Below are 23,687 nucleotides of genomic sequence, written 5' to 3' on the forward strand. Positions count from 1 at the left end.
TAAAATTACTGATTCCTTTTATTAATCCCCTTTTGTATCCACTCTATGTGTCATTTCAGGGGGTCTTGCTTACTTATATATCAGCTTGTTGAATTGTCAGTAAATGTGACTTTGTGTGTCCCGAATGAGGTCTGTATTTAACCTTTGCGTGTGTGACCTCTGTTTGCTTCTCACCTACACAGGAACAGTCTGTCTCCACGATCGGCTGACATTTCGTTTCTGTCAGACACTTCGATGGCTCGGCCGTTGCCACCTCCCCAACGTACAAGCACAGTGCTGTAAATCCTGCAGCCAGCACTCCCACTTCAGCAGCCCTCGCAGCTAAGGTGCAGCTCACAAGCACACTGATTGTACCACTGAGTGATGTAATCTAATCATCATTAAAAGTCAACAATCTGAGCCCTTTTTCTGAACTACGGACTGGTTATGAATCTTACACACACCTGGACTCTGCATGTTTGTGCTGATGAAATTGAACAAGCAAAGTAGCGAGATTGTAAATATTTGTTTGCTGCACATTTCTTTGTTACATTAGACATGGGAGTATCCAATCAATGTAGCTAGCAGTATGATGCATTTTTAGATATCCGGTTGTTCAGTGATGACGCGACAAATCCTACTTCCGGGTCTAAAGTAGTCTGCGTTTAATATGGCTTTTGTGTTGTTAACATGTTTAATGTTATGTATTTTCTTCTATTTGATCTCAAAAAGCTCCTAAAACAGTCAGTGATCACTGTTGACCTCCCTCGGCTTTTATTACCGCTAATCATTTATTTAAGCTCAGTTTTTAAAACCTTAGGATGTAACTACAGCCCAGCCCATGCAGCAGTATATGAATGACTAACCTCGTATTGTGGATGGATTATCTCAGTTGTTCTCCTGGCTGAAGTTTGGTCCTTTTACAGCATCCTGCCATGCGATTACATTTGTTCCTGACCACCGAGAACACTCACGTTAACTTTTATCGAGTCGAAAAAAAGTTAGCTTGTTTATATTATGCTAACATAGCTGTGTCGCTAGCGGTCACGTAGCACATCATTATATACCAGCTAGCCAAACTTCAGTAACCCTACAAACGTCACTGCTGTTTAGTTTTCTGTCTTCATTTATGTTGGAAGTGATAACAGAGCTGTACGTTTTAATTTGTTTCCAAAACCCCGCAGTCAGGACATGCTATATTGTATTTAGATAGAAGCTAGCGAGCTAACTCCCTGCTAACTTCTAACTCCGTTAAATGTCATAAATTCCGTTTTCATGGATGCCTGGATGTTATACTCAATTGTTACACCTGGTAGAGCAGAACGCTGATCATTTTATTACAGATGAAAGACTTTAGACAGTTTTTCAACTCTCAGTAATGCCATGGTGATCGTTTGATATATGGACCTGCAGCGGAGTTTAGACCCAGACACGGCTAGTGACGTCAGACTGAACAACCGGATAGACAAACCACTCATTTATTGTATCTTTATGGCTGGTACAGTGCTTTAATTTTTTGGACAGCAACGGAGACTGTACACGTTAGAACCGACAGGATATAGCTCTCACTGTGGTTTTACATACAGCATGAAGTGGTACAGATGTCATAAAGAAAAAATAAGTGGTGCATATTTTCTAAGTAACAAATAACTGACTGTTTGCAGAGCCCTGTCCCTTAAAGTGTGATTTCAGTTTATTTTAACCAGCTATATTTCTAATTTTTTGTGGGTGTTTTGGCTCTCAGGTTTAGACATGCTATAAATGTGCTCTCCTACCAATGCAGGCTGTTAAAAATTCAGAAATATTTTCATTCTTTTCAAATCCTACACCTTTAACATTTATCATGACTTATGAAGGCCACCGTTGTTTAGTGACCACGCCCCCACTCTCTGCATTTATCTTGCAACTGGTAGTTTTGGTTACATCACAAAATCTGCATTTGATTGTGGTTTTCAGTTAAATGGAAACAAGAGAATGCATATTAGCCTTCAGTTTTTCTGTGGATAGGAAGAAGACAAATAGGTGGGAAAATCCTGAAGGTCATGAAAAAAGATGGCTTACCAAAGACCTGTGCTTGTGTTTTTGGCACTTCTCTTCTGAAGCATGATGAATTTAGTTGATTAAGAGAGTTTACTGAAAACAGAATGTGTCTAAACACCTTTGAAAAGCACTTAAAATCAAGATTAAAAAAATGTCAAAGACTGGTAACATTAAATGCTCTCCTTATAAGCAATAAACCATTCATTATAGCAGTTGCTGCCTTTGATAAAAAGCCCACAGACATGACCCTGATAACAGAGGAACTCGACACATCTGCCAGTTTATTCAGATCAGCCGTTCATAACTGATCAGTGTTGTCCAGAAAAGACTGAAGGAGCTACTTCTGGATTTGGACATGTTGAATGTGGCTGTGTTGTGGCTAGGAGATGTGTGCAACCCAGTAATGTTTACACATGCGAACATGAAAAATGATTTCAATAAAAAGTTAAAGCTAGTCTCTGAAATTCTATTTATAATGACCTTTACCAAAAAATGCTCTCCCTCTGTCAGCACAGAGAAACAGTTGCTGCACTGACAGAATTTGCAAGCGCAATTTGTATTTATTTCCTTTTTTATTTTGGAAAGTCTCAAAAGGATATCGAGCCTTTATTGTGAAAATTTTGTGGAAAATAAATAATCAGATGGCGGTGCATGGCTTTATTTAATTAGCAACTTGCCCACATGAAGTCTCTGCTGCAGTTTATTAAACTAAATCGAAGAATTTTGTTTATATGTTATCCAATCTATGGATACACTACGCTAATCGAGCTAGCTAGCTTTACCTGCAAACATAGTGTTCCTACTGTTCAAATAGGGTCACCTTTGGTTCCAAGATAGCAAATACTCTTCCAAATTTTGACAAGCGAGCAGAGATGTGAAGCTTAGGTTTTATGCTGTGATTATTATACTGTAATTGCTTCGAGGGACAGTTTAAGCAAACTTTTACTTTGTGACTTTAAAGTTACAAAGTAAAATGTAAATTTCAAAAGGAAAAGCTGCAGTCAATACCTGGTGCTTGAGGCCACATAGCCAAAAAAAAACATTGTGTCAGGTATTGGCAGGCCCAGTGCCTTAACTTCTTGAGTACTGGATCATTTGATGTCAACAATAACTCTTGATTAAAATAATGGTCGAATGGAGGGAAATTAAGATAACATAGCACATCATAATACAATAGATTCAGAAGGGTAAATTAGTGGAAGAATCAGTAATATGTGGTATTTTATACTTTTCTAGGTGTTTAATTATTGCCATGTTCTGTTATGAGAATTCATGATAATTACATATTCATTAAAAACTTTCTTCAGAAACTGGAAAGTAACTCAGATTTCTCAGTTCAGTGCCGTCATATATGGTCTTACATATCTAATGATTAAAAACGAAAAAGCAAGCTTCTGTAAAGCTATTAAACAAGTGATGATAAGGAGTAAAGGGGAAAAATTACCACATATCTATATCCTTTTGTCAAAAATCACAATAAAAAGACCAAATTACATATGTATGTAGTGTAGCTGAAAAGAATTGTAATACCTAAAATTCTGTCCAGTGAATGCCAAGTTTTTATATATTTGTTATTATCAAAGATTCATACATCATCAGAATGTATGATGACTTTACAATTACAGAGGATTATTGTGTACCCCTGGCTTTTTAGTTGCTTGTTGCTCTGTTTGACACATTTTTAATGTTATTGCACACCACTGTGCAAATGTCTCGATCTACCCCTCATCCTTTTAAAATTTGCTTCCAAACACCTAAATTTTCTTGTAGTGTAGTTTTAGTGTAGTGAGGGATGATTTTTGACAGAATGGAACAAAAAAGGAAGAGATTTGAATGTCCTTCAAGAAGCCTGGAGAACTATTCTTAGAAGACTACTTAAAGAAATGAGAAGGAAGCTTGCCTAAGAGTTCAGTTGAAGAATAAAGGTGCTCATACCAAATATAAAATGTATTAATTGTACAAGAGTACAGGTACAGACTGGCTTTGCCTTATATACTGTATTTCCATGTGTTTGCTGCACCTACATCCTATTTTCCTAACAAAATATAAAGAAATGAGGCGTTGCTTGAGAATTTTGCACAGTACTGTAGCATTAACATGTATGCAGTGGCAGATTTACCAACTTGATATCAAGTAAACATGTAAACGTTTTGGTGTTTTGTGCGACTATCAACGAGATTAATGCTGGACTCACTTGTGGTTCAAAGCAGCAGCTTCTTGGGAAATGAAAGAACTCGTAAATTACTTTTGCAGTTACCAAAATTTGGTAACTGCAAAGGCCATTGAAATAGGCCATTGAAATACCTCTGAAGCATGCTGCTGGATTACACATGTAATGATTTTTCTCCTAACTTTGTATAGGGAAAAGTCTTTGCCCGGATCATGACAAAGAGCCAAGGACTGTGACATTTAAGATAAATTTAAGATATAACCATGACGAATGAAGCCTAGATGGTAAACCTGCCAGGTGGTTATTGATGTGTGTAGAAGGGAGCATGTTTCATTTTTTACCAAACAACAGGCTAATGGATGAGGACTCTAATCTGTCTGATTCCAGTAAAGGATGGGACAAAACCACTAAGCACTGACATAAAAGCATTTGGGGCCAATTAACACCACTGAAACATTAGGCCTAGAGACCAGGGTTATTTATATCGCAACTCAAAGTAATGGATATTATGCCTGGCCTACTTTAGGTAGTATTTGGGCATGCTAATGGTAGTTGTTTATCTTGGAGCAGACATAGTATTTTTACAACATTTTGATATGTCATAACAGGGAAGGCACAGGTGAACTCAGGTTACACTTGCATGAAACTCAGACTTTACTAATATATGTTTGATATCAGCCTTGCTGTTACCACTAAGATAAAATGTTCTGTTTTTCACACCTTTGCTCATTTATTCTCATTAGTAGTTCTTCTTATTTTTGAAGGCAAAAACAAGCCAGTACTTCGACATGTACAACCTTTATATTTACAGACAATTTAGATGAGTAAAGAACTTTACATACCTGCCACGTTTAGTTGCATAGTTGTTTTTTATTGTTTTGTTGTTGTTTTTTAGTTTGTTAGTGATTTATTCCTGTACTTTGTTTTATTTTTAAAGATTCATCTCTGTACATTTAATGAAATTGTTGGTTTCCAATCATAAGATCAACCACTTATGTTGAATGGACATAATGCCACATGTGTAGTAGTCATTAAACACGTTCACACTGAAGCAATCAGATTGTTAAGTAGCATCTTTTCACAGCACTTACACCGTGGTATAATTAACTTTAATGAACCATTAAAGTTTAGCCCATACAATAAATGTGGAGAAAATGGCATTCATTGAATTAGTCTGTGAGTGTTTTGTCATTAAGTATGCATAGTGCTACACTGTGCTAAACGCTACTAATTAAAACATGTGAAACACAAAGATTTTATGGCTGTAGCCCTTAATAAAAGGAAATATAAATATGAGATGTCACTTATTTAAATAGAATTTTAATAAATGTCAAATGTGAGACAGTTATTTATGCATGTAAGATTTGAGAGGACAGAGAAATTGGAGCTGTCGGAGTTTCTAAATACCAGCAGGAATTAGTTTATTTTCTTTCAAATTCCACAACTTTTACATACAAGCTTGTTGAACAACAACGTGTGAACACTTGAAACTCTCATAAAAGATGAGATTGGTACATACTCACTAGTCAATATTAACACCCAAGGGATAGGATTTAATTGGGTGAAGCGTGGTCAGCTATGGCGCTGAGGATCTAATGGCTTTACACCAGGGTCACATGCTAACACGTACTGTGTAGTGTTCAGTTACAAAGGAGAGTTATGGAAAGAAATTAAAGTATTGTGTATTAATCATAAAATATTCAAGAAATAATCATTGTGAAAAACTTTTGCTGTACCAACAGGCAAATTTAACACAACCGAACTTCATGTGCAAAATGTGACTATGATGTCACCTTCTTGATATTCAGAGTCAGTTTTCCAACGTAGCTTGTTGTCCTGACGTTTGACGTAGTTGTTTTCTTTTTTTAAAAATCAGTAATCAACAGGTGGCAGCGTCAGCATCGCTGTGAACTCTTCGTATTTGACGATCCCATTTGACTTGATGTGTGCCTCTCTGAAGAGGTCGTCCACTACACGAGGAAGATGGAGAAAACATAAGAGCATAAGTGGATAAGCAGCCAAATCGCACCATAAATTATGGTTATAATTAGTGTTATTGCTGTTGCTATTGTGAGATATTTAACAGGGATGAAATAAAGAAAAACAATATTGACTGAAAATAATATTTTGCAACACAACACATTATATTTCAGTCACAAATATTCCCTTCCAGTATTTATCTGTGAGCTGTACTCATACTAGTTTCCTAAGGGTTTATGTCTCTTCATATCATACACCATGGACCCTTGTTGACTTAACTACAAAAGTGTAGTTAAAGATTTTCATTCCAGTACTTTTTCATGTCTTGAAAATGTCCTGAATACTCAAAATGGTTGTCGGTTGTCTCTTCTTTTAGGAAATTGGCATTACTATCTTCTTCAGCAGTTCGGGAATCCAAAAACTTGATAAATGTCTCCCCACTGAGAAGCCTTTTGAGCTTCATTTAACTATAAACAGCTTAATGTACACAGAACCCATCCACAGACTTTGAAATACAGCTTATGTTGCTCTGAGACCCGTCACTGTGTGAATGAGGTGGCTTTGAAAAACTTAAAAATCCACCCTGGAGATTTAACCAGATATCCGAATCCCAGCAGGAGTCCTTCCATTAAAACTCTCAGCTTGAGGTTCATATTTAACGCTTTACATCTGAAGTGAAACAAAACATCAATAAGAGAATTCACAGTGTCCTTAAATGACAGGAAGTGCAAGGGACTCCGGTGCTTGGGTGCAGGCAAAAATAAAAAGCCTTCTTACTAAGTAAGACATTGTCTGTGATTTAATTAGGCGATACAAAAAGTTGTGACGCTAAATCACTTAAGCTGCATCATATGCCAATCAGTCACAGATTTTAGCTTTTTGTGGAAATTAAAACAAAGCCTGAGGATCAACTATTCAGCAGCTTGTCAGGGGAACAAGTTCAGTACAAAGGTGGTGTCGCCCAGTCCGTCCCCCTGGTGTCACAAAACTTGTGCCCCCTGTTGGATTGACCTGTACGGTCAGACATCTGCCAGGGTTTGACTTCAGCTATGATTTCAAGGTTGAAAAAAAAATTCTATAGAGGTCACAGATGATGTTACACACCTCTGTGCTGTAACCCCTTCAGAGAACAAAGCTTATAAATAGTCCTCAACATATGTCTTTGTTGACATTGCTATTGCTAGGGCTTTACTAGTATTCATAATATTCTGTCGGGTAGTGTTAGTGAAATATTTCACACAATATCTCTCTGATGGGAAAACGAATTGTCGCTTAATCAGCATGCAACACAACAGCAAATGCATTTCCTGACAGGAAGGAGGGAGTGGCCTTTAGGAGCCACGGAGTAAATACCAGGAGAGAAACTATTGTAATTACCTACGACATTCTGAGCTCAGCTCTAAAGACAAACTTCCTGCGATTAGTCACTTTTTGAGGGGTGGATCAGTTACTGTGTCAAGATGCAGAACACGTGTATCATTAAAGAAATCAACTGTGGAAAACTATCAGGTTCAGAGTTCATTATAAATTCATTTTTTTCTCCTGATTCAACATTTGATATTTACTGCAGTCATAAAGTATTCAGATAAATGGTGGTTTATTGGTGTTTCGATGTTCGATACTGAAGCAAAGAATAAGTTCTTTGTACTTATAGAAATATGGAAATGGTTTATTGGTTATTTCTCTGCAAAGGTGAGAGGTGCATCTCTTTGCATCTTCCTGTGAGCAGGATTAAAACTACCAAAATGAATTTCACAAACTTTGTGGAGAGACAGACCATAGTGGTGTCCTTCCTGTCGTGCAATGCCCTACAAGCTCAGCTATTTGAGCTCAGATCGAAACGTCCTCAAGATATTTATTAGAGACCTTAAGACTCACTTTGGATTATGAAACACTACGTAATCATCTAATATTGGCAGTATTGTTGCGAGGTATCAGTAAAAAGGCTCAGCTGTAGGCCGGTAAAAACGTAACATCTCATTAATTAGAAACCTCACTTGCTCTACCTTCTTTGTTTGTGAGTTTCTCTCCTAACATGGTGAGCTTGGCCCGCAGCTCAGATGCCTCGATGTATCCCTTCTTCTGCTTGTCCGTCATCTTCAAGGCCTCCAGGATTTCCACTTTGGGATCCTCCTGTTGCATCTGTCTGTGCATTATTGACAGGAACGTAGAGAACTCCACCTCAGCAGACTTTTCTAAACACAAATGTGAAATCAGGTGGTACATTTTATTTAACCTTGACTTGATGATTAATGTAAGTTTAAAAAGAAAATGCCCTTTGCTCTTGTACTTCTTTAGGCCCTTTGTTATTTTTATTTGCTGTCTTTTCCCTGCATTTCTTAAGGATATATAGTGTTATACTGTATGTAGCACACATTAAGAAGGCTGTAAGAAAAATGTACAAAACCACGAATTTTAAAGCACAAACACCAGTTTATGCTTCAACGGTAGTAGTAAAGACTGTCAGTGCAATTTGAAATTACTGTCATTTAAACGTCACCTCTCAGACTTGTCCCTTATGCTACACCCACAACAAGCTGTTATTCAAAGACAAAAAGACTTTGATTTACTGCATGTTATAGTTTACCAATTTTGTGGACTTGTAGATGTCTCCTGATTTCACCAGGTGTGGGGCTTGTACCCAGGCAGCGCATAACTGTGATCAGGTCATTGTTATTTATCTTGCCGTTTTGATTCTTGTCATACAATGAGAAGCACTCTTTGTACTCTGCAGTGGGGAAAACAAAGTTTTTGAATGACAGTACTTTTTTTCCCCCCTTGTTGTAATTAGTGAGGAGCTTTCACAGTAAATCTTCGGTAAACAGGAATTAATTAGACTAAAAAAGAAGAGAGTTTGGTTGTTTTGTACAAATAAATAATTTCAAACATCAGTAACAGAGTGAAACAGTGATTGACAACATGCACCTGTAGATGAATCTTACCATTGATCTGAGCTTGTGAGAGGAATTTAGCCTGCAAGGTGACAATAGTGTGGCGTCACTTGTTAGGTAAATACAGAAAAATGGTCTGTTGTGTAAGAAAATACACAAAAAGGCTCAATGGAAAATGGAATTTCTTACCATGTCTGAGACTGCTGCGTTTCTGTTCAGGAAGAAGACAGTTTACTGAAGCCTGCGTCACCTGTCCCTCCACCTCTGTTTAAAGTCCAACACCCATCGTAATTTAATATCTGTTGCTGTGGAAACACAGATATCGGATCCACAGCGCTGCATTGTCCTTCCTCTTACCACCCCTCCCATAAAAGGGACCGCTTACTACTAGACAACTACCATATGTTACCACAGTGACACATCATACAAACGTTGTCTAACATCAAGTTAAAAGCAAGATTTAAAACTCCCAGATAACTTCAGATAAATATCTAAGTGATAGTATGACGTTTTTTGTTTTGTTTTTTAATTTAAAATGCACATTTAAAAAATCCCATTCACCATGGAGCAGTGCTATACAAATCATATTAGAATCCAAATTTTGCAATAACAAACTGTGCAGGAACAAATATTTGCAGACATCTAAACCCACCTGTAATGATGCAAATAAATGTATACATTTATGTATTTTTTCTGGATTTGTGCTGATATTCTGTTTCGCTCCATTAAGATCAAACTACCGTAAAAATTAGAGACTTTTTTTTCTAAGTGAGCAAACATAGAAATTCAGCAGGGGATTAAATATACTTCAGCTTGAGGTTTATATTTAATGCTTTAGTTCTGAAGTGAAACAAAACATCAACAAGAGAATAGTTGATGTTTTGTTGCGTGCGTCAGACTCCGTTTTATCTTTTAAATCCTGTTTAAAAACTCATTTATTCAACATAGCTTTTCCATCTACTGTAGTTAGTGTCCCTATTTTATATTTGGTTCAATTTCTTATTTATGTACTTCATCTTTTAGCTATATCTGTTCTTAGTAACTTTGTTCTTATATTTCCTTTTATTGCTGTATAAATAAACAAATAAAGTTGTATTGTAATTCACAGTGTCCTTAAAAGGCAGGAGGTGCAAAAGACTCGGGTGTTTGGGTGCAGGCGAAATAGAAAGCCTTCTTACTAAGACATTGCATGGGATTCGACTAGGTGATACAAGAAGGTGTGAAAAGATGCTAAATCACTTAAGCTGGATCATATGCCAGCCAGTCATATGACCCAGACTGACTGACCAATCAACAGAGAGCCTGTTATTTATGTAATGCTGATGTTTCATGTTAAACTGAGACTTCTTATAGTGGCCTCCACTTAAAGATTAGTCAGGTTTAATCTTGTTATTTTAATATTTTGTCATTGTGTTGCTATTTATTTTTACCTTTTATAAATCCATATACACTATACCGCCAAAAGTATTCACTCACCCATTCAAATCATTGAATTCAGGTGTTTCAATCACTGCCACAGCCACACGTGTATAAAATCAAGTAACTATGCATGCAGACTGTTTCTACACACATTTGTGAAAGAATGGGTCGCTCTCAGGAGCTTCCAGCATGGTACCGTGACATGATACCTCCTGTGCAACAAGTCCACTCATGAAATTTCCTCTATACTGAATATTCCACAGTCACTGTTAGTGGTATTATAAAAAAGAGGAAGCGACTGGAAACAACAGCAACTCCACGAGGAGAGTGAGGTCAACAGATGCTTAGGCACTTAGTGTGCAGTCGATCACGACAGACCTCCAGACTTCATGTAGCCTTTAGATTAGTTCATGAACAGTGTGTAGAGAGCTTCATGGGCTTCCATGGCTGAACAGCTGCATTCAAGCCTTACATCACCATCATAGACAATTTCATGCTCTCAATTACGTAGGAACAGTTTGGGGATGGCACCTTCCTGTTCCAACATGACTGTGCACCAGCGTCCACAAAGACATGGATAAGTGGATAACTTTGGCCTGCACAGAGCCATGGCCTCAACCCAATAGGGGTAAATTAGCCAAGGCTTCTCAGTATCTGACCTCACAAATACACTTCTTTAAGATTGTTCAAAAAGTCCCATTAACACTCCTGAACTTTGTGGGAAGCCTTTCCAGAAGAGTTGAAGCTGTAATAGCTGCAAAGGGTGGACCAACATCATATTCAAACCCTATGGATTAAGAATGGGATGTCACTGAAATTCAAATTTGAAGGCAGATGAGTGAATACTTTCCACATTTTAAAAAAACAACTATTATTAAGGGGTTTTTTGTTTGCCATGCAACTAAATTTCTATAAATATGCATATTTTAAGATAAAGTAATATACTTATATACTGTAACTACTTCTTTTTATCTTTTCCGACAGTCAAGAGAGGACCATGTGTAACCATAGCACCTGTTTCTTCGGGGGTGTTAAAGATCAATATTACAGCATTCAGCTGTTAATAGACTGGATTCTTTGAGGCTATGCAAGGTCAGCTTTCTCTTTTTCCATTCAGGTTGCTTCGTGGCACCGTCATATGTCAGATTAATTGAATTCTTTAAAAATAATTCATTGCCAAACATTCCCAAAATGTCAATGCTCCACAGGTGTTTAAGTGGCACTTAATTCATTTGAATTAACAGCGAGGCTTGAATTTGTGCCTGATCTTAGGGTCCTGTGCAATAGATTTTTAAATGCAACACATTCACAAGTTATATTTGAATGACTGGTTGCAGTCGTGAGGCAGTGATTGGTTTCTAAGTAAAACAGAACATGTGTAATGGTAATTGAGAGGTAAATAAAGGACCATAGGGGCTCACTTTGTCTTTATTGGCTAAATCCCAGTCCAGTATTTATATCTTTAATTTTAACACATTCCCATTTGGCCAAAATATTTTAAAAATGATGAACAGATTTATTCCCAATTTGCATTAGTAAATTAAACATGTATGACATGAGAATTGCAAAATCTACCCTAATACTGATAACATGATGCATGACAGTGTGCAGTGTTGGTCTCTTTTATGATTTCTCATGCCACAAGATTCAAGCATTAAAAAAGAGACAAAGAGCGAAACATTTCACATACATCAATATAAAAATCTACAAAGGAGGCAAATTCCCTGCTCAGTACTGGGACAGGAGGCAGAATATCCTTGAGTTTAACAGTGAAAACCAGTGCACATCAATGAGTTTTATTAAGTGCCATAGTTAAGCACAGCTAATGTCTCTGCCACACAAAATGTGAGAAAATGTATTTTTTAAAAAGAAAGAAAAGAGAGCAGTTTCTTTCACTTATAAAAACGTACAACACTGGTGAACCCTTTCAGTGGCTCTTCTTTATATGCAAAGTGTAGTAGGACCAGGGCTCCGGCACATAAATGAGCCCGGGGTACTTGTTGCGTAGCACTGGGTCATTCCACAGATAGGCCACCCACAGAGCCACAAGGAACACGGTAACACCGAAACTATAGAACAGGAACAGACCGTTACTGTCGGGGCCAAGTCCTTTATGATGTTGGAATATCACCATAGCAACCATAGCAACGAAGGTGAGGAGGAAAAGTTCAGTGATTTGTCCTTCAGTGACCAAGTACCTAGAAGAAATTTAAAAAAAGAGACAGGAGAAGTCAGAACATCAGGGAGAACCAAATACTAAATGTCCAACAAAATATTATTATAAGGAAACTGCAATCTTTATGGAAACATCAATACTGCTATATATTGCAACAATCCTATTCACATTACTAACTATATTACCGTTTAGATGTCAGATAAGAAAAGTAATTGCTTTTCCAAAATGGCACAGGTTTCAGAGGATCGTCAAAGCTGCTCTCAAGCACGTCTATATCTTTCTTTGTGTGTAAAATTCAATTTGGACAATTGTTAGATGTTTGTTTATCTGGTTTAGTCGCATGTTCATTTTTGTCAGACTTTTTAGACAGAAAGAAATTGATTTTAGAAACAGGTTAGAAAATACTGGAGTTCAGAATACTAAAGGTCATTCTAAAAAAATTAAAACAGTTTGGAGTGCAGAATAATTGGAGGGACTGTTCATAAGCTATTAACTTCACTTGTAGTACTGAATGTTTCCCTGGCTTTACTTTAAATGTGAGCGTTACTGCTGTCCGTCTACTCTTTTCTTTATCTCAGTTAGTTTAGATTATGAAAGTTATTTGTAATCATCCCAATTAGTGTTAAGCATTTCTTCTCTAAAGCCCATGATTAGACTTCAGATGTCCTTCACAGTTTTCATCACTTTAATAACAACTGAATGTATTCATGGTGAGTTTGTGTGTCTGGTAATCTATGTAGTGTGTCTAAAGGATAGACTGACCAATAGTAGAGAGCGCTTGGTCCCAGCAACAGCCAACCAGCAAGAGGAACCTTTTTCTGTTCTTCACCACTGGAGAAGCAACCGGTGAAGTAGATGAACAGAATGATAAAGAAAGGAATATACCTGGCGGAAAAAAAAAGAAGCAAACCCTTATCCTCTGCACAGGATGAACATTATGTTCAAGTACATCTTTATAAACGGGCAATGAAAAATATTATTGAGCTCGGCTCAATGAAACCCTAAAAAAAAGTAAACAGTATTTAACAAACCACAAAAGCAGAAGGAGAAAAAAAACCCCATTTCTTTCTCTTTTTGTTATTAAATGTTTAGACATGATAACGATAATGAGGTCATTTGTTTAACTTAACATCTGCAAAAATTATTAGTACATTTTTAAGCAGTGAATTAAAATGAAAGTGGCAATTTAGCAGAACAGTTGTAAAAATAAATGAATCTAATCGCTGATCAAGAATGTAATAAAATAAACTGCATTTTATTTTCAGAGTAAATATTACAGGGATGTGCTGTACATGGTCAGTTAATAACACCTCTGAAATCTATTAAACTGTCAGCTGGTCTCAAGCTAGAGTCTTTCATACCACCCAGAGTTTGTAATTATTATTGATGGTTCTTATTTGTGTAAATTTAGTCCGACTGTAAATATGTTTCATCTCCTGTAAAATGATTATCTCCATTTGGATGAGCCCAAAGATTTAAAAGGAACATTATTTTCCCATCAGGTCCACTTATTTGCTCCATTAACGGCTTTTCATTATATTTGTCAAACTAATTTGGCGAGAACAGCAAGTGATTATATGAGTTTAACATAGTCTCTGCTCATATTCCTGCTTCCTTAACAACTACACCGATTTTTGCGTACTACTATTAGTGTATCACAAATCACATCAGTACTACAATTTATGCTTGCAACTTAGAATTCAAAGGATCCTGGATATGTGTACGAAAGTGCACATATCCAGGTTTGTGTACTCATTTATATTTTCATGTTTAAAAGATTATGTTCTTCATATTAAAACATAAATAAAAGAATGTGTATAAAAGTAACCTGTTGGTTTTGGGGCCAAGGCGCTGAACACTTCACAGCTGCACCTTCCCTCGTGTCCTGTCATCTGTCACAAAGCAGTTCAACCCTTCATGAGGCTGCTTATGTAACGCCTGAGCAGAGGAAGCTTAAACACTGTCTCAACTCACTCATCTAATTTCATATGAGTTCTTTGGCAGCACCGGAGAGCAAGGGGATAAAAAGACAACTACAGTACTGTTCATCCTGATTCAACATATTAGCAATCTCCCTACTCACCCTCTATCTTCTTTCCAGAACTGCAATACTCAAACCACACCCATATCTGCATTACTGAGCGAACAGCAGACTCGTCCACTGAAAACTGTAATTCCTTTACCTCAGCAGTGAAAATGCAATGCTGGAACATTATGAGGGGAATAAAACATAAACAAACCCATAAAACTAAAAGTCTGTGCAATAATAAGAAATAGCAGGAGAGCTATAACTCTTCTTCATTTTAAGATAAAACCAAGTGATCTGGAAAAATTCTCCGTTTGCCTGCACGTAATAGGATTCATTTTCATTAGGATTCATTAGAGACAAAAACTGGTCACACATTAAAGCTTAATACTAACTGTGTACAGATTTCCTCAAAATCTCTGCTCTGATTACTTTACTTGCCTTTGTATGTTTTTTCAAAACATATCCATGATAACCCCCCGCCCCACCCAAAAAAGGGGAAATTGTGGTTCATAGCGATCCATTTCTGTACATGCAACATAATTATTGTAAACATACCACATTAAATGTCCCAGGTGTTCGTCATAATAATACAGCAGCTCAAAGGAGTCAATCTGAGGGAGAAGGACCAAATTAAATTCATTAAAACGTTCCCAGACACACAACCTTATGCTACAGTGCCACCTAGTGTTTTGATGTGTAACTTCAACTTTATTACAGAACTCACAGAGAGCAAAACAAGATAAAAAAACAAACAGCTGTGAACAACATATAATACAACATATACAAATAATATAAAAATATAAAAAGACACTGGCTTTACCTGAAGTGACTGTATATTAAAAATGTTATAACTTACTGAAGAAAAGATTTCACGCAATTGATGTTTTTCCGAATGTGTAAAATCACATTTCATGAGATGATGAGTTGTTGAAAGCTGTTGACCGAGGACTTTAAGCATTTGATGAAGCCTCACACACACACAAAAGCTGCTGATTACAGTTGCCAATTACAGACATGAAATCTAGAGAAATCCAAGTTCATGTTATTCTCAAATGGCAAAGAGTTGTTGTCTGCATTTCCTAAGATTAAACCATTCAAAGGACTGCAATTAAAATGGTCAAATCTTACAAGTATCTAGGTATCATTATAGATCAGAATTTGTCATTTAAAACTCACATTCAAACGCTTGTGTCTAAGTTGAAACTAAACTTGGACAAAGTTACCTTTTTAGAAATCAATCTTGTTTCTCTCTCAAAGTGAGAAAACATTTAAATTTATGCACTTTTTTTTTCCTTTATTGGATTACGGCGATCTGCTTTTTATGAATGCACCAGTCCAGTACCTAAAGAGATTAGATACTATCTACCATGTTTTATTGTTGGCTGTGGAAATTGTGTACATCACTGTTCTCTGTATGCTGCTGTTAAATGGCCATCTCTGTACAGTATATCCACAGACTTTCCCATTGGTTGGTTTTTAACTATAAATCTCTCCTTGGCTCGTTTCCTCCTATCTGTGTGTTTACATGTGTTTAAACTGCAACTAATACAGCCTTCGTTCTCACAACATCATACAACTGATTGTCAGAAATGGTTGCCGTAAAGGAGTTTAAGTGCATTTCAAGAAGGGAGAGAATAACTCTTTTAGTCAGTGTGACTGTTTTAAATGTGGCTCTTAATGATCTGCTATTGCGTATTTTTCCCATGTTTGTACGAATTGTTGCTATGTTGTCATGTTTTGTAACTTTTGCTGCCACGATGCCAGGTCCCTCTTGGAAATGAGATTTAAATCTTAATGACACTTTTACTTGGATAAATAAAGGAGTATAATAAAAATTGAAAAAAAACATATAAAAGTAGAGATCTGGAACATCAGTCGACACCTCAAAGTACTACGCTGAAAGATGAGAGCAAACGTACATTTCTGTAGGCAGTAAATGGGTTTAAACCTCACAATGAAATTCACATGAACCAGTGTAAAAAAATGTTTTTAAAAACCTTCTTTGACTCTCTGTTGGTCTAACTGTGGGGTAAGAAGTTGTGCATCAATCAGATGTTTGAACAACTACATATGAATCTTGGTTTTGTAATAAATAAGATCCGTAGTGATTTCTTCCCCTGGAATCAGCAGGGAAATAAATCAGGAACAAATAAAGCCATCCATCCATCCATCCTCATCCGCTTTGTCCGGGGCCGGGTCGCGGGGGCAGCAGCCTAAGCAAAGAGGCCCAGACCTCCCTCTCCCCAGCCACCTCCTCCAGCATATCCGGGGGAACACCAAGGCGTTCCCAGGCCAGCCGAGAGATATAATCTCTCCAGCGTGTCCTGGGTCTGCCCCGGGGCCTCCTCCCGGTGGGACATGCCTGGAACACCTCACCCAGGAGGCGCCCAGGGGGCATCCTTGTCAGATGCCCGAACCACCTCAGCTGGCTCCTTTCGATGTGGAGCAGCAGCTGCTCTACTCTGAGCCCCTCCCGGATGGCCGAACTTCTCACCCTATCTCTAAGGGAGAGGCCAGCCACCCTTCGGAGGAAGCTCATTTCTGCCGCTTGTATCCGCGATCTCGTTCTTTCGGTCACTACCCACAGCTCGTGGCCATAGGTGAGGGTAGGGACGTAGACCGACCGGTAAATTGAGAGCTTCGCTTTTACACTCAGCTCCCTCTTCACCACGACGGACCGGTGCAGCGTCCGCATTACTGCAGCTGCAGCCCCAATCCGTCTGTCGATCTCCGGCTCCCTTCTCCCATCACTCGCGAACAAGAGCCCGAGATACTTGAACTCCTCCACTTGGGGCAGGAACTCATCCCCGACCCGGAGTGGGCACTCCACCCTTTTCCGGCTGAGAACCATGGCCTCAGATTTGGAGGTGCTGATCCTCATTCCCGCTGCTTCACACTCGGCTGCGAACCGTTCCAGCAATAGGGACATGGAACAAATAAAGCCAGGGTATAAAATCTTAACATGACTGCTGTTGTGCTGCTACATTAACCCACAGTATATAAGCGTTGACAAACACCACACTATCAAAGGTACGATGTTCTGCTTCTGGTCGATGTGACAATAAAAGATGTGATGATGACGACGAAGGAGCAGAGAGAAAAATAAGCTCCACTCCCACACAGCAGGATAAAGTCTGCTGCATCTAAATAGCTGCGGTGATGCGTGTTTCTGCGGTGTGCTCTCAGTTCAAAAAGAACAGCTTTTTTAAACTGCTGAAGACAAACAATATTTTTTGTACGAGCAGCATGCATGAAGTTGTCCCACTTACATAAATAACATACAACGACACACTTTGACAACCTTCTCCATGTATTCCAGTATTCCCACTAAGCCCACCATGGATCTTAGCTGTTTGCCATCTTACCAGTGAAGCTGGTTTAAGGTCTTTGATGATGGGGTTCTCCCTCACTGATAGGTGCAGCTGATAGCCACTCAGGATGAGCCGGTGGTTGATGGAGTCTCCCACCAGGTGGATGCTGGCTCCCATGACGAACGTGATGATGCAGAGGTACACGGCTGTGCGAGACAGCACTCTCGGACTGCGCTCAATCAGCTGAATGGAGCAGAAACAAACATGTATACCTTAAAAGAGTTATTCTGGGGACACCTTTAAGAACTGGCTTCAACCACAGCGCCTGTGCGTTATCTCTGAGACTTTTTTTCACACAGCCTACATGTGCCGTTTTTCTTTTCTTGAATATGTTTTTGACTTTATCTAGGTGTGTTTGTGTTTTTATCTATTCAGCTGCACCTGCCTAGTTCTTCCTGTCTCTTAAATATAGATCTGCCTTAAAGGTAATGGATATTACGGGGCAAATAGCTTGTTTCATAACACAACCACACGGATGACCTACATCCTCTAACAAAAGCATGCAACTTGCGTCATTACACTGACTAGAAGTAACACTGTCTCTTTGCCAGTCAGGCGTTGAATTATGGGTTTTTATGTTGGTTTGCAAGAACCTAAATAGTCTGCCTCAAAATGCACCTGAAAAATCATAACACAAAATTATTACACAACATTTTAACTGATGCAATTCTGATTCCTGAAACTGAGAAAAAAAAATTAACCCAAAATGATGTTGGATATAATGTTGCCATGTTGAGTTACAGTCTCTTAAAGCAGGTATTAAACAAGCTCAGTAATCCCTGGAAGGTTTTTCTAACTAGGGCCTGCCCAAAATTAGATTTTTATTGGTGAAAACTAAACTATCAAAAATCAAAACATGGCCAGCAGTCACAACATGCAGAGCAGAAAAGGAATGACAAGATCTGGAATGCTGAAATCTTTGCCTCTCCTAGACTTGAGAGTCTTGAACTGTCCTAACTGTATAGGAATCACACATAAGCAATAAGATACGAAACATTAAAAGTCAGCACAGATTTCAGTCTGTAAAGCAACAGAAAACCAGATTGTCCTGATGCAACTGCAGTAAAAGCAATATTGAAATAAAGAGTTACACAGTAGGTCAAGTATTCACATAGAAATTATTCACTGGAGAGAATACAGAAGACCTGATGTTGTCTTCACAATCACTAAGACACTCTGCTGCATTAAGACTTGCCTTGAGCATTAGGAATGGTGTTATGACATTGTAGGCCATGTGGAAATAGTCTCCAGCACTGGGCTTGTTCAGTGGAAACCACTCCAGAGGAAGAATGATCTGAAACATATGTAAGAAAATACTGGTTTCCACTGAAATTGAAAATATTGATGTAACCATCCATTTGCCTTTTTTTCCTTCATTAGATTTAAACCACAAGAGGTACGAAGAAATTGCACTGAGCCTTCCTACCATAACAATGGGCCTTCCAAAGTCTAATATCCAGTTCTGCACAGTGAGACACAGCCACAGGTCAAAGTGGAAGCGCTGCTTTTTCTTCTGTGGCACATTTTCCTTTGAAACACCAGGAGCGCTGTAAACATACAGTAAGTCATTGTAATAGAGCAAGCATTACCAAAGCAAAGGGCAACACAGCTGCCGAGCCCTTAACAGACATGTTACTGCATTTATTTCAGGTTAAGAGCACGTGGTTTCCTTACTTGAATTCGAGTATTTTATATTGATGGTAAAACTACAGTATTTTAAAATGTTATTTTAAAACACAAGTTTATTCTCTTTTCACCCCCCTTGCATCCTCCACTCTTTGATTTCAGAGTAATAATTATGCAGCAGCTGTGAAACTGCTGAACTATCCAACCTGCTGTTTATTGTGTGCAGCTGTGCAATTTCCTGTAGCATGTTGAGCACAGTCCCTATAGTTCAACATATGCACTGGGAAAGCAGGAAGATGAGTGCAGATAAATCCCCCATGGGCTTTCAGCCTTCCTCAAGGATTACAGGCTCCCTTGTAACACCAGCAAAACCAGTATTTACTGCAAAGAGTGCTGTGACCATCTGCATCTGCCTGAAATCCTTTTTCTTGCCATCCAGACATATTGATCATGAAGCTGCAAAAATTAATGAAGCCACACAATTTTTTTTGCAAAACTCAGCTGCTGGGAAACTTTTGCAGCCACTTGTTGGTTTCAGTTCAACATACTGCTGCTAGTAGCAACCACTGCTGATTCAGCTTAAAGCTGTGTCAGTCTAACCTATGTGTCTAGACCAGGAATTTCAAACTCATTATATATTATGGAATATATATAGCCCACTTTGATCTTAAGTGGGCTGGACTAGTGACACTCCCCCTTTCTGTCAATGAAAAAGAAGTTCAGTTGAACATTTCATCCCTGAGCTTTAATTAATATAAGAAAAAGAAAGGCAATTTCAATGGTACATGTCAGTTTTTCCACATGATAAAGAAATGCTGCTGTAATATATGAAAGAGATCTTTCAGCTTGACTCTTTGAGCTTAAATTGTAACAACTAAATGTGTGAAATTACAAAAGGAATTGAGGTAGCTCGTTGCCCTGTGATTATAAAATTTCACAGGAGTAAGTGAGTCACAAAAACTGCCCAGTTTTTGTGGACCAATTGTAAAAGTTGTAATTACTTTGGTGTAGTAAAGATGCCCATGTGGGAGGGCTTTATTAATAGGAAAACATTCAAAACTTATGCATTTAATAGTCCAAGAATTTATGCCCTCCTTCCCATTTTCCAAAGGATCCAGTAGGCCACAGTGGAGTCTTTGCAGAGCCGATTATGGCCTGTGACGTTTGACAACACTGGTCTAGACCTGTAAAGACACAAGTCAGGCTTTATATGACTTAAGGTCTCAAATGCTGTAGTTCCACGTGTTCTTTTCCTATAGCCCCTTTTGATTTTTTGCTTTTGCTTGACCTGATCTATTTTGTCTTCTTTTTACATGATTGTGTTTGCTGGCCAGATGTCTGAAGACTGAAAACAGACTAGTTACATCCAGATCAGCTACACAGCCAGTGTGAGATTTTCCAGAGTTAGCTGGTGTTCCTGTCATGTCATCAGAAAGCCTGAAGACAAGAGCGAGGTAAATACAACAACAGGCTTCCCCGCAAGAAGCCAGGATTTTGTTTCTACAACATTTGGCTTGAAATAACGCCTAACTGGCGCTATCAAACGGAGCATGCGCGCCTCCGTTTTCATTTGTACGTCCAATCATTCACTTGGCGCGCAGTCCAGCCTCCAGCATCTGTTCCTGGATACATGCAGGAGAAGAAGAGATAAGCAGATCCTGTACTGTAGAAAACATTTATTCTCCGGGTTTTACAGACGTTCGTTTCTTTAAGCTTTACGCTTTCTGTGTTTATGAACCGACTGCCCTTCAGCAAGGCGACGATAACAGCAGCGACATCTTCATGTTTAGAGTACAAACCTCTTCAGGTGTAAATCCTTGCCTTGACGCTTTCGTACAGTCTGCATCGTTGTTTCCGTGTAGGCAGCCGATGGTCTCGTTTACTTTACCTACTCATACAGCTCCGTGGTCACAGGTGTGGAAAGCTAGCGGGATTCAACTACCCTAAACATTTTGTGTACAGTTAATGGTCACGAGCGCTGTCGCTTCCGGGCTGTCGCCTTGTTTCCGCCCATCAGGAGAATCCACCAATCAAACTGCAGCAAAGACACTAGAAGTGGAGAGGGCACACTTCACCCCGAGTTGTGATTTGTAGGCTAGGCAGCTCAATTACCAACTTCAGTCTTACAGATTAAAAACTATAAAATACAATCTTCGAAGCCTGAATAAATAAATAAGCAAATAAGTGAACTTATAAGGACGTTTTTTAGTCATCAAGTTCAAAGTTGTTATAATGAATGTAAGGATTCAGGAGCCACGCACATTGAAATACAGAATTCTGTGCTTAAATAATGAATTGTATAATACATTCCGCATTTGTAAATTCATTTTTGAATTCCTCATTAAAAAACTGATTTTCAAAATATTTTAAAAAAAACTTCATTTCAAAAACCATTTTCGAATTCCAATTTAACTGATTTTCAAAATGCATTTTAAAATGGCAATTCCACTCCTCATTTCAAAATCCATTTCCCTTTCCTGTTCGCTCACAGATTAGCTCAGGGATTAACATTTGAATTAGCAACTGGATTATATGGAGGGCTCTCGTGGTCCTCCATACTAAAGGGGTTAAAAACCAGGAAAACACAGTTTAAAGACATACATGTTAGGTTAACGGGTGTGAATGCGAGGTGGGATTGTTGGTCCTTTGTTAGTGACCTACCCATTGTTTACCCTACCTCTCACCCAGTGTCAGCTGAGATTTCCTGCTGCTCCACTTCAACCCTGAATTGTATGTATGTGTATGTGTATGTGTGTATATATATATATATATATATATATATATATATATATATATATATATGTCTGTTAAGTGCTCGGCAGCTGTGTTGCCCTTTGCTTTGGTAATGCTTGCTCTATTACAATGACTTACTGTATGTTTACAGCGCTCCTGGTGTTTCAAAGGAAAATGTGCCACAGAAGAAAAAGCAGCGCTTCCACTTTGACCTGTGGCTGTGTCTCACTGTGCAGAACTGGATATTAGACTTTGGAAGGCCCATTGTTATGGTAGGAAGGCTCAGTGCAATTTCTTCGTACCTCTTGTGGTTTAAATCTAATGAAGGAAAAAAAGGCAAATGGATGGTTACATCAATATTTTCAATTTCAGTGGAAACCAGTATTTTCTTACATATGTTTCAGATCATTCTTCCTCTGGAGTGGTTTCCACTGAACAAGCCCAGTGCTGGAGACTATTTCCACATGGCCTACAATGTCATAACACCATTCCTAATGCTCAAGGCAAGTCTTAATGCAGCAGAGTGTCTTAGTGATTGTGAAGACAACATCAGGTCTTCTGTATTCTCTCCAGTGAATAATTTCTATGTGAACACTTGACCTACTGTGTAACTCTTTATTTCAATATTGCTTTTACTGCAGTTGCATCAGGACAATCTGGTTTTCTGTTGCTTTACAGACTGAAATCTGTGCTGACTTTTAATGTTTCGTATCTTATTGCTTATGTGTGATTCCTATACAGTTAGGACAGTTCAAGACTCTCAAGTCTAGGAGAGGCAAAGAGGCTGTTGCTGCTTTTCGTAGCCCAGTAATGGTTTTGTAATTGTCTCTAATGTGGATGTGTGTGTGTGTGTGTGTGTGTGTGGGGGGGGGGGGGGGGGGGGGGGGGGTCTTTGTTTTATATTATTTTTATTACTCATCTGAAATTTTAAAATAAATGAGAGGTAGGTTGGTAATACATTTTTCCAAGGAGCCACATGAGAAACCAGGATTGTGGAGGCCCATATCCATAACCTTGTAAAGAGGTCAAATCTATATTGAGAAGAACTCAGCTTATTGTTTTGGCCCTTCACAAAACTCCCAGTTACTCATTTGGCCCCTTGGGACAATTCATTGCCCACCCCTGTTAGAGTTTCTATCCTAAAGCAGCATGAGTTACTTGGTGTGTCTTAATGATATGTTAAACACATTCTGTGTGTAGGAATTTAAAATAGGGGTAAATTAAAAACAATCTGTACAGTGTTTGCAACATTAAACTGATAATTAAACAGACT

At 38.4% G+C, this 23,687-nt stretch overlaps 3 protein-coding genes across 4 annotated transcripts in view; 1 reads left to right on the top strand and 2 right to left on the bottom strand.

Moving 5' to 3' along the window:
• adamts7 (a disintegrin-like and metallopeptidase (reprolysin type) with thrombospondin type 1 motif, 7) overlaps positions 1-5,242 on the top strand; it is a 97,955-nt gene extending 92,713 nt beyond the window's left edge. For both annotated transcript variants that reach the window (XM_085405896.1, XM_085405888.1), the window contains exon 24: positions 183-5,242. In XM_085405896.1, the coding sequence (XP_085262022.1) occupies positions 183-325 (143 nt within the window). In that variant the 3' untranslated portion in view covers positions 326-5,242. The remainder of the gene's footprint in view (positions 1-182) is intronic.
• Positions 5,243-5,586: 344 nt separating this feature from the next.
• LOC146678993 (calmodulin-like protein 4) lies at positions 5,587-11,672 on the bottom strand. The gene is made up of 5 exons (XM_085405932.1): positions 9,250-11,672; positions 9,112-9,142; positions 8,757-8,897; positions 8,176-8,364; positions 5,587-6,159 (listed from the first exon to the last, which is right to left on the bottom strand). The coding sequence occupies exons 1-5, from the start codon at positions 9,250-9,252 to the stop codon at positions 6,062-6,064; spliced, it is 462 nt and encodes a 153-aa protein (XP_085262058.1). The 5' UTR covers positions 9,253-11,672; the 3' UTR covers positions 5,587-6,061.
• Positions 11,673-11,972: 300 nt separating this feature from the next.
• On the bottom strand, positions 11,973-21,659 carry LOC146678994 (ceroid-lipofuscinosis neuronal protein 6 homolog). Its single transcript, XM_085405919.1, has 7 exons — positions 21,481-21,659; positions 19,482-19,602; positions 19,251-19,349; positions 18,050-18,238; positions 15,240-15,295; positions 13,418-13,540; positions 11,973-12,677 (listed from the first exon to the last, which is right to left on the bottom strand). The coding sequence occupies exons 1-7, from the start codon at positions 21,525-21,527 to the stop codon at positions 12,407-12,409; spliced, it is 906 nt and encodes a 301-aa protein (XP_085262045.1). The 5' UTR covers positions 21,528-21,659; the 3' UTR covers positions 11,973-12,406.
• Positions 21,660-23,687: the final 2,028 nt, after the last annotated feature.

Source organism: Rhamphochromis longiceps, linkage group LG1, assembly GCF_057381845.1.
Source record: "Rhamphochromis longiceps isolate RC_006_pf linkage group LG1, R_longiceps_female_GT1.1, whole genome shotgun sequence".
Lineage (NCBI taxonomy): Eukaryota > Metazoa > Chordata > Actinopteri > Cichliformes > Cichlidae > Rhamphochromis > Rhamphochromis longiceps.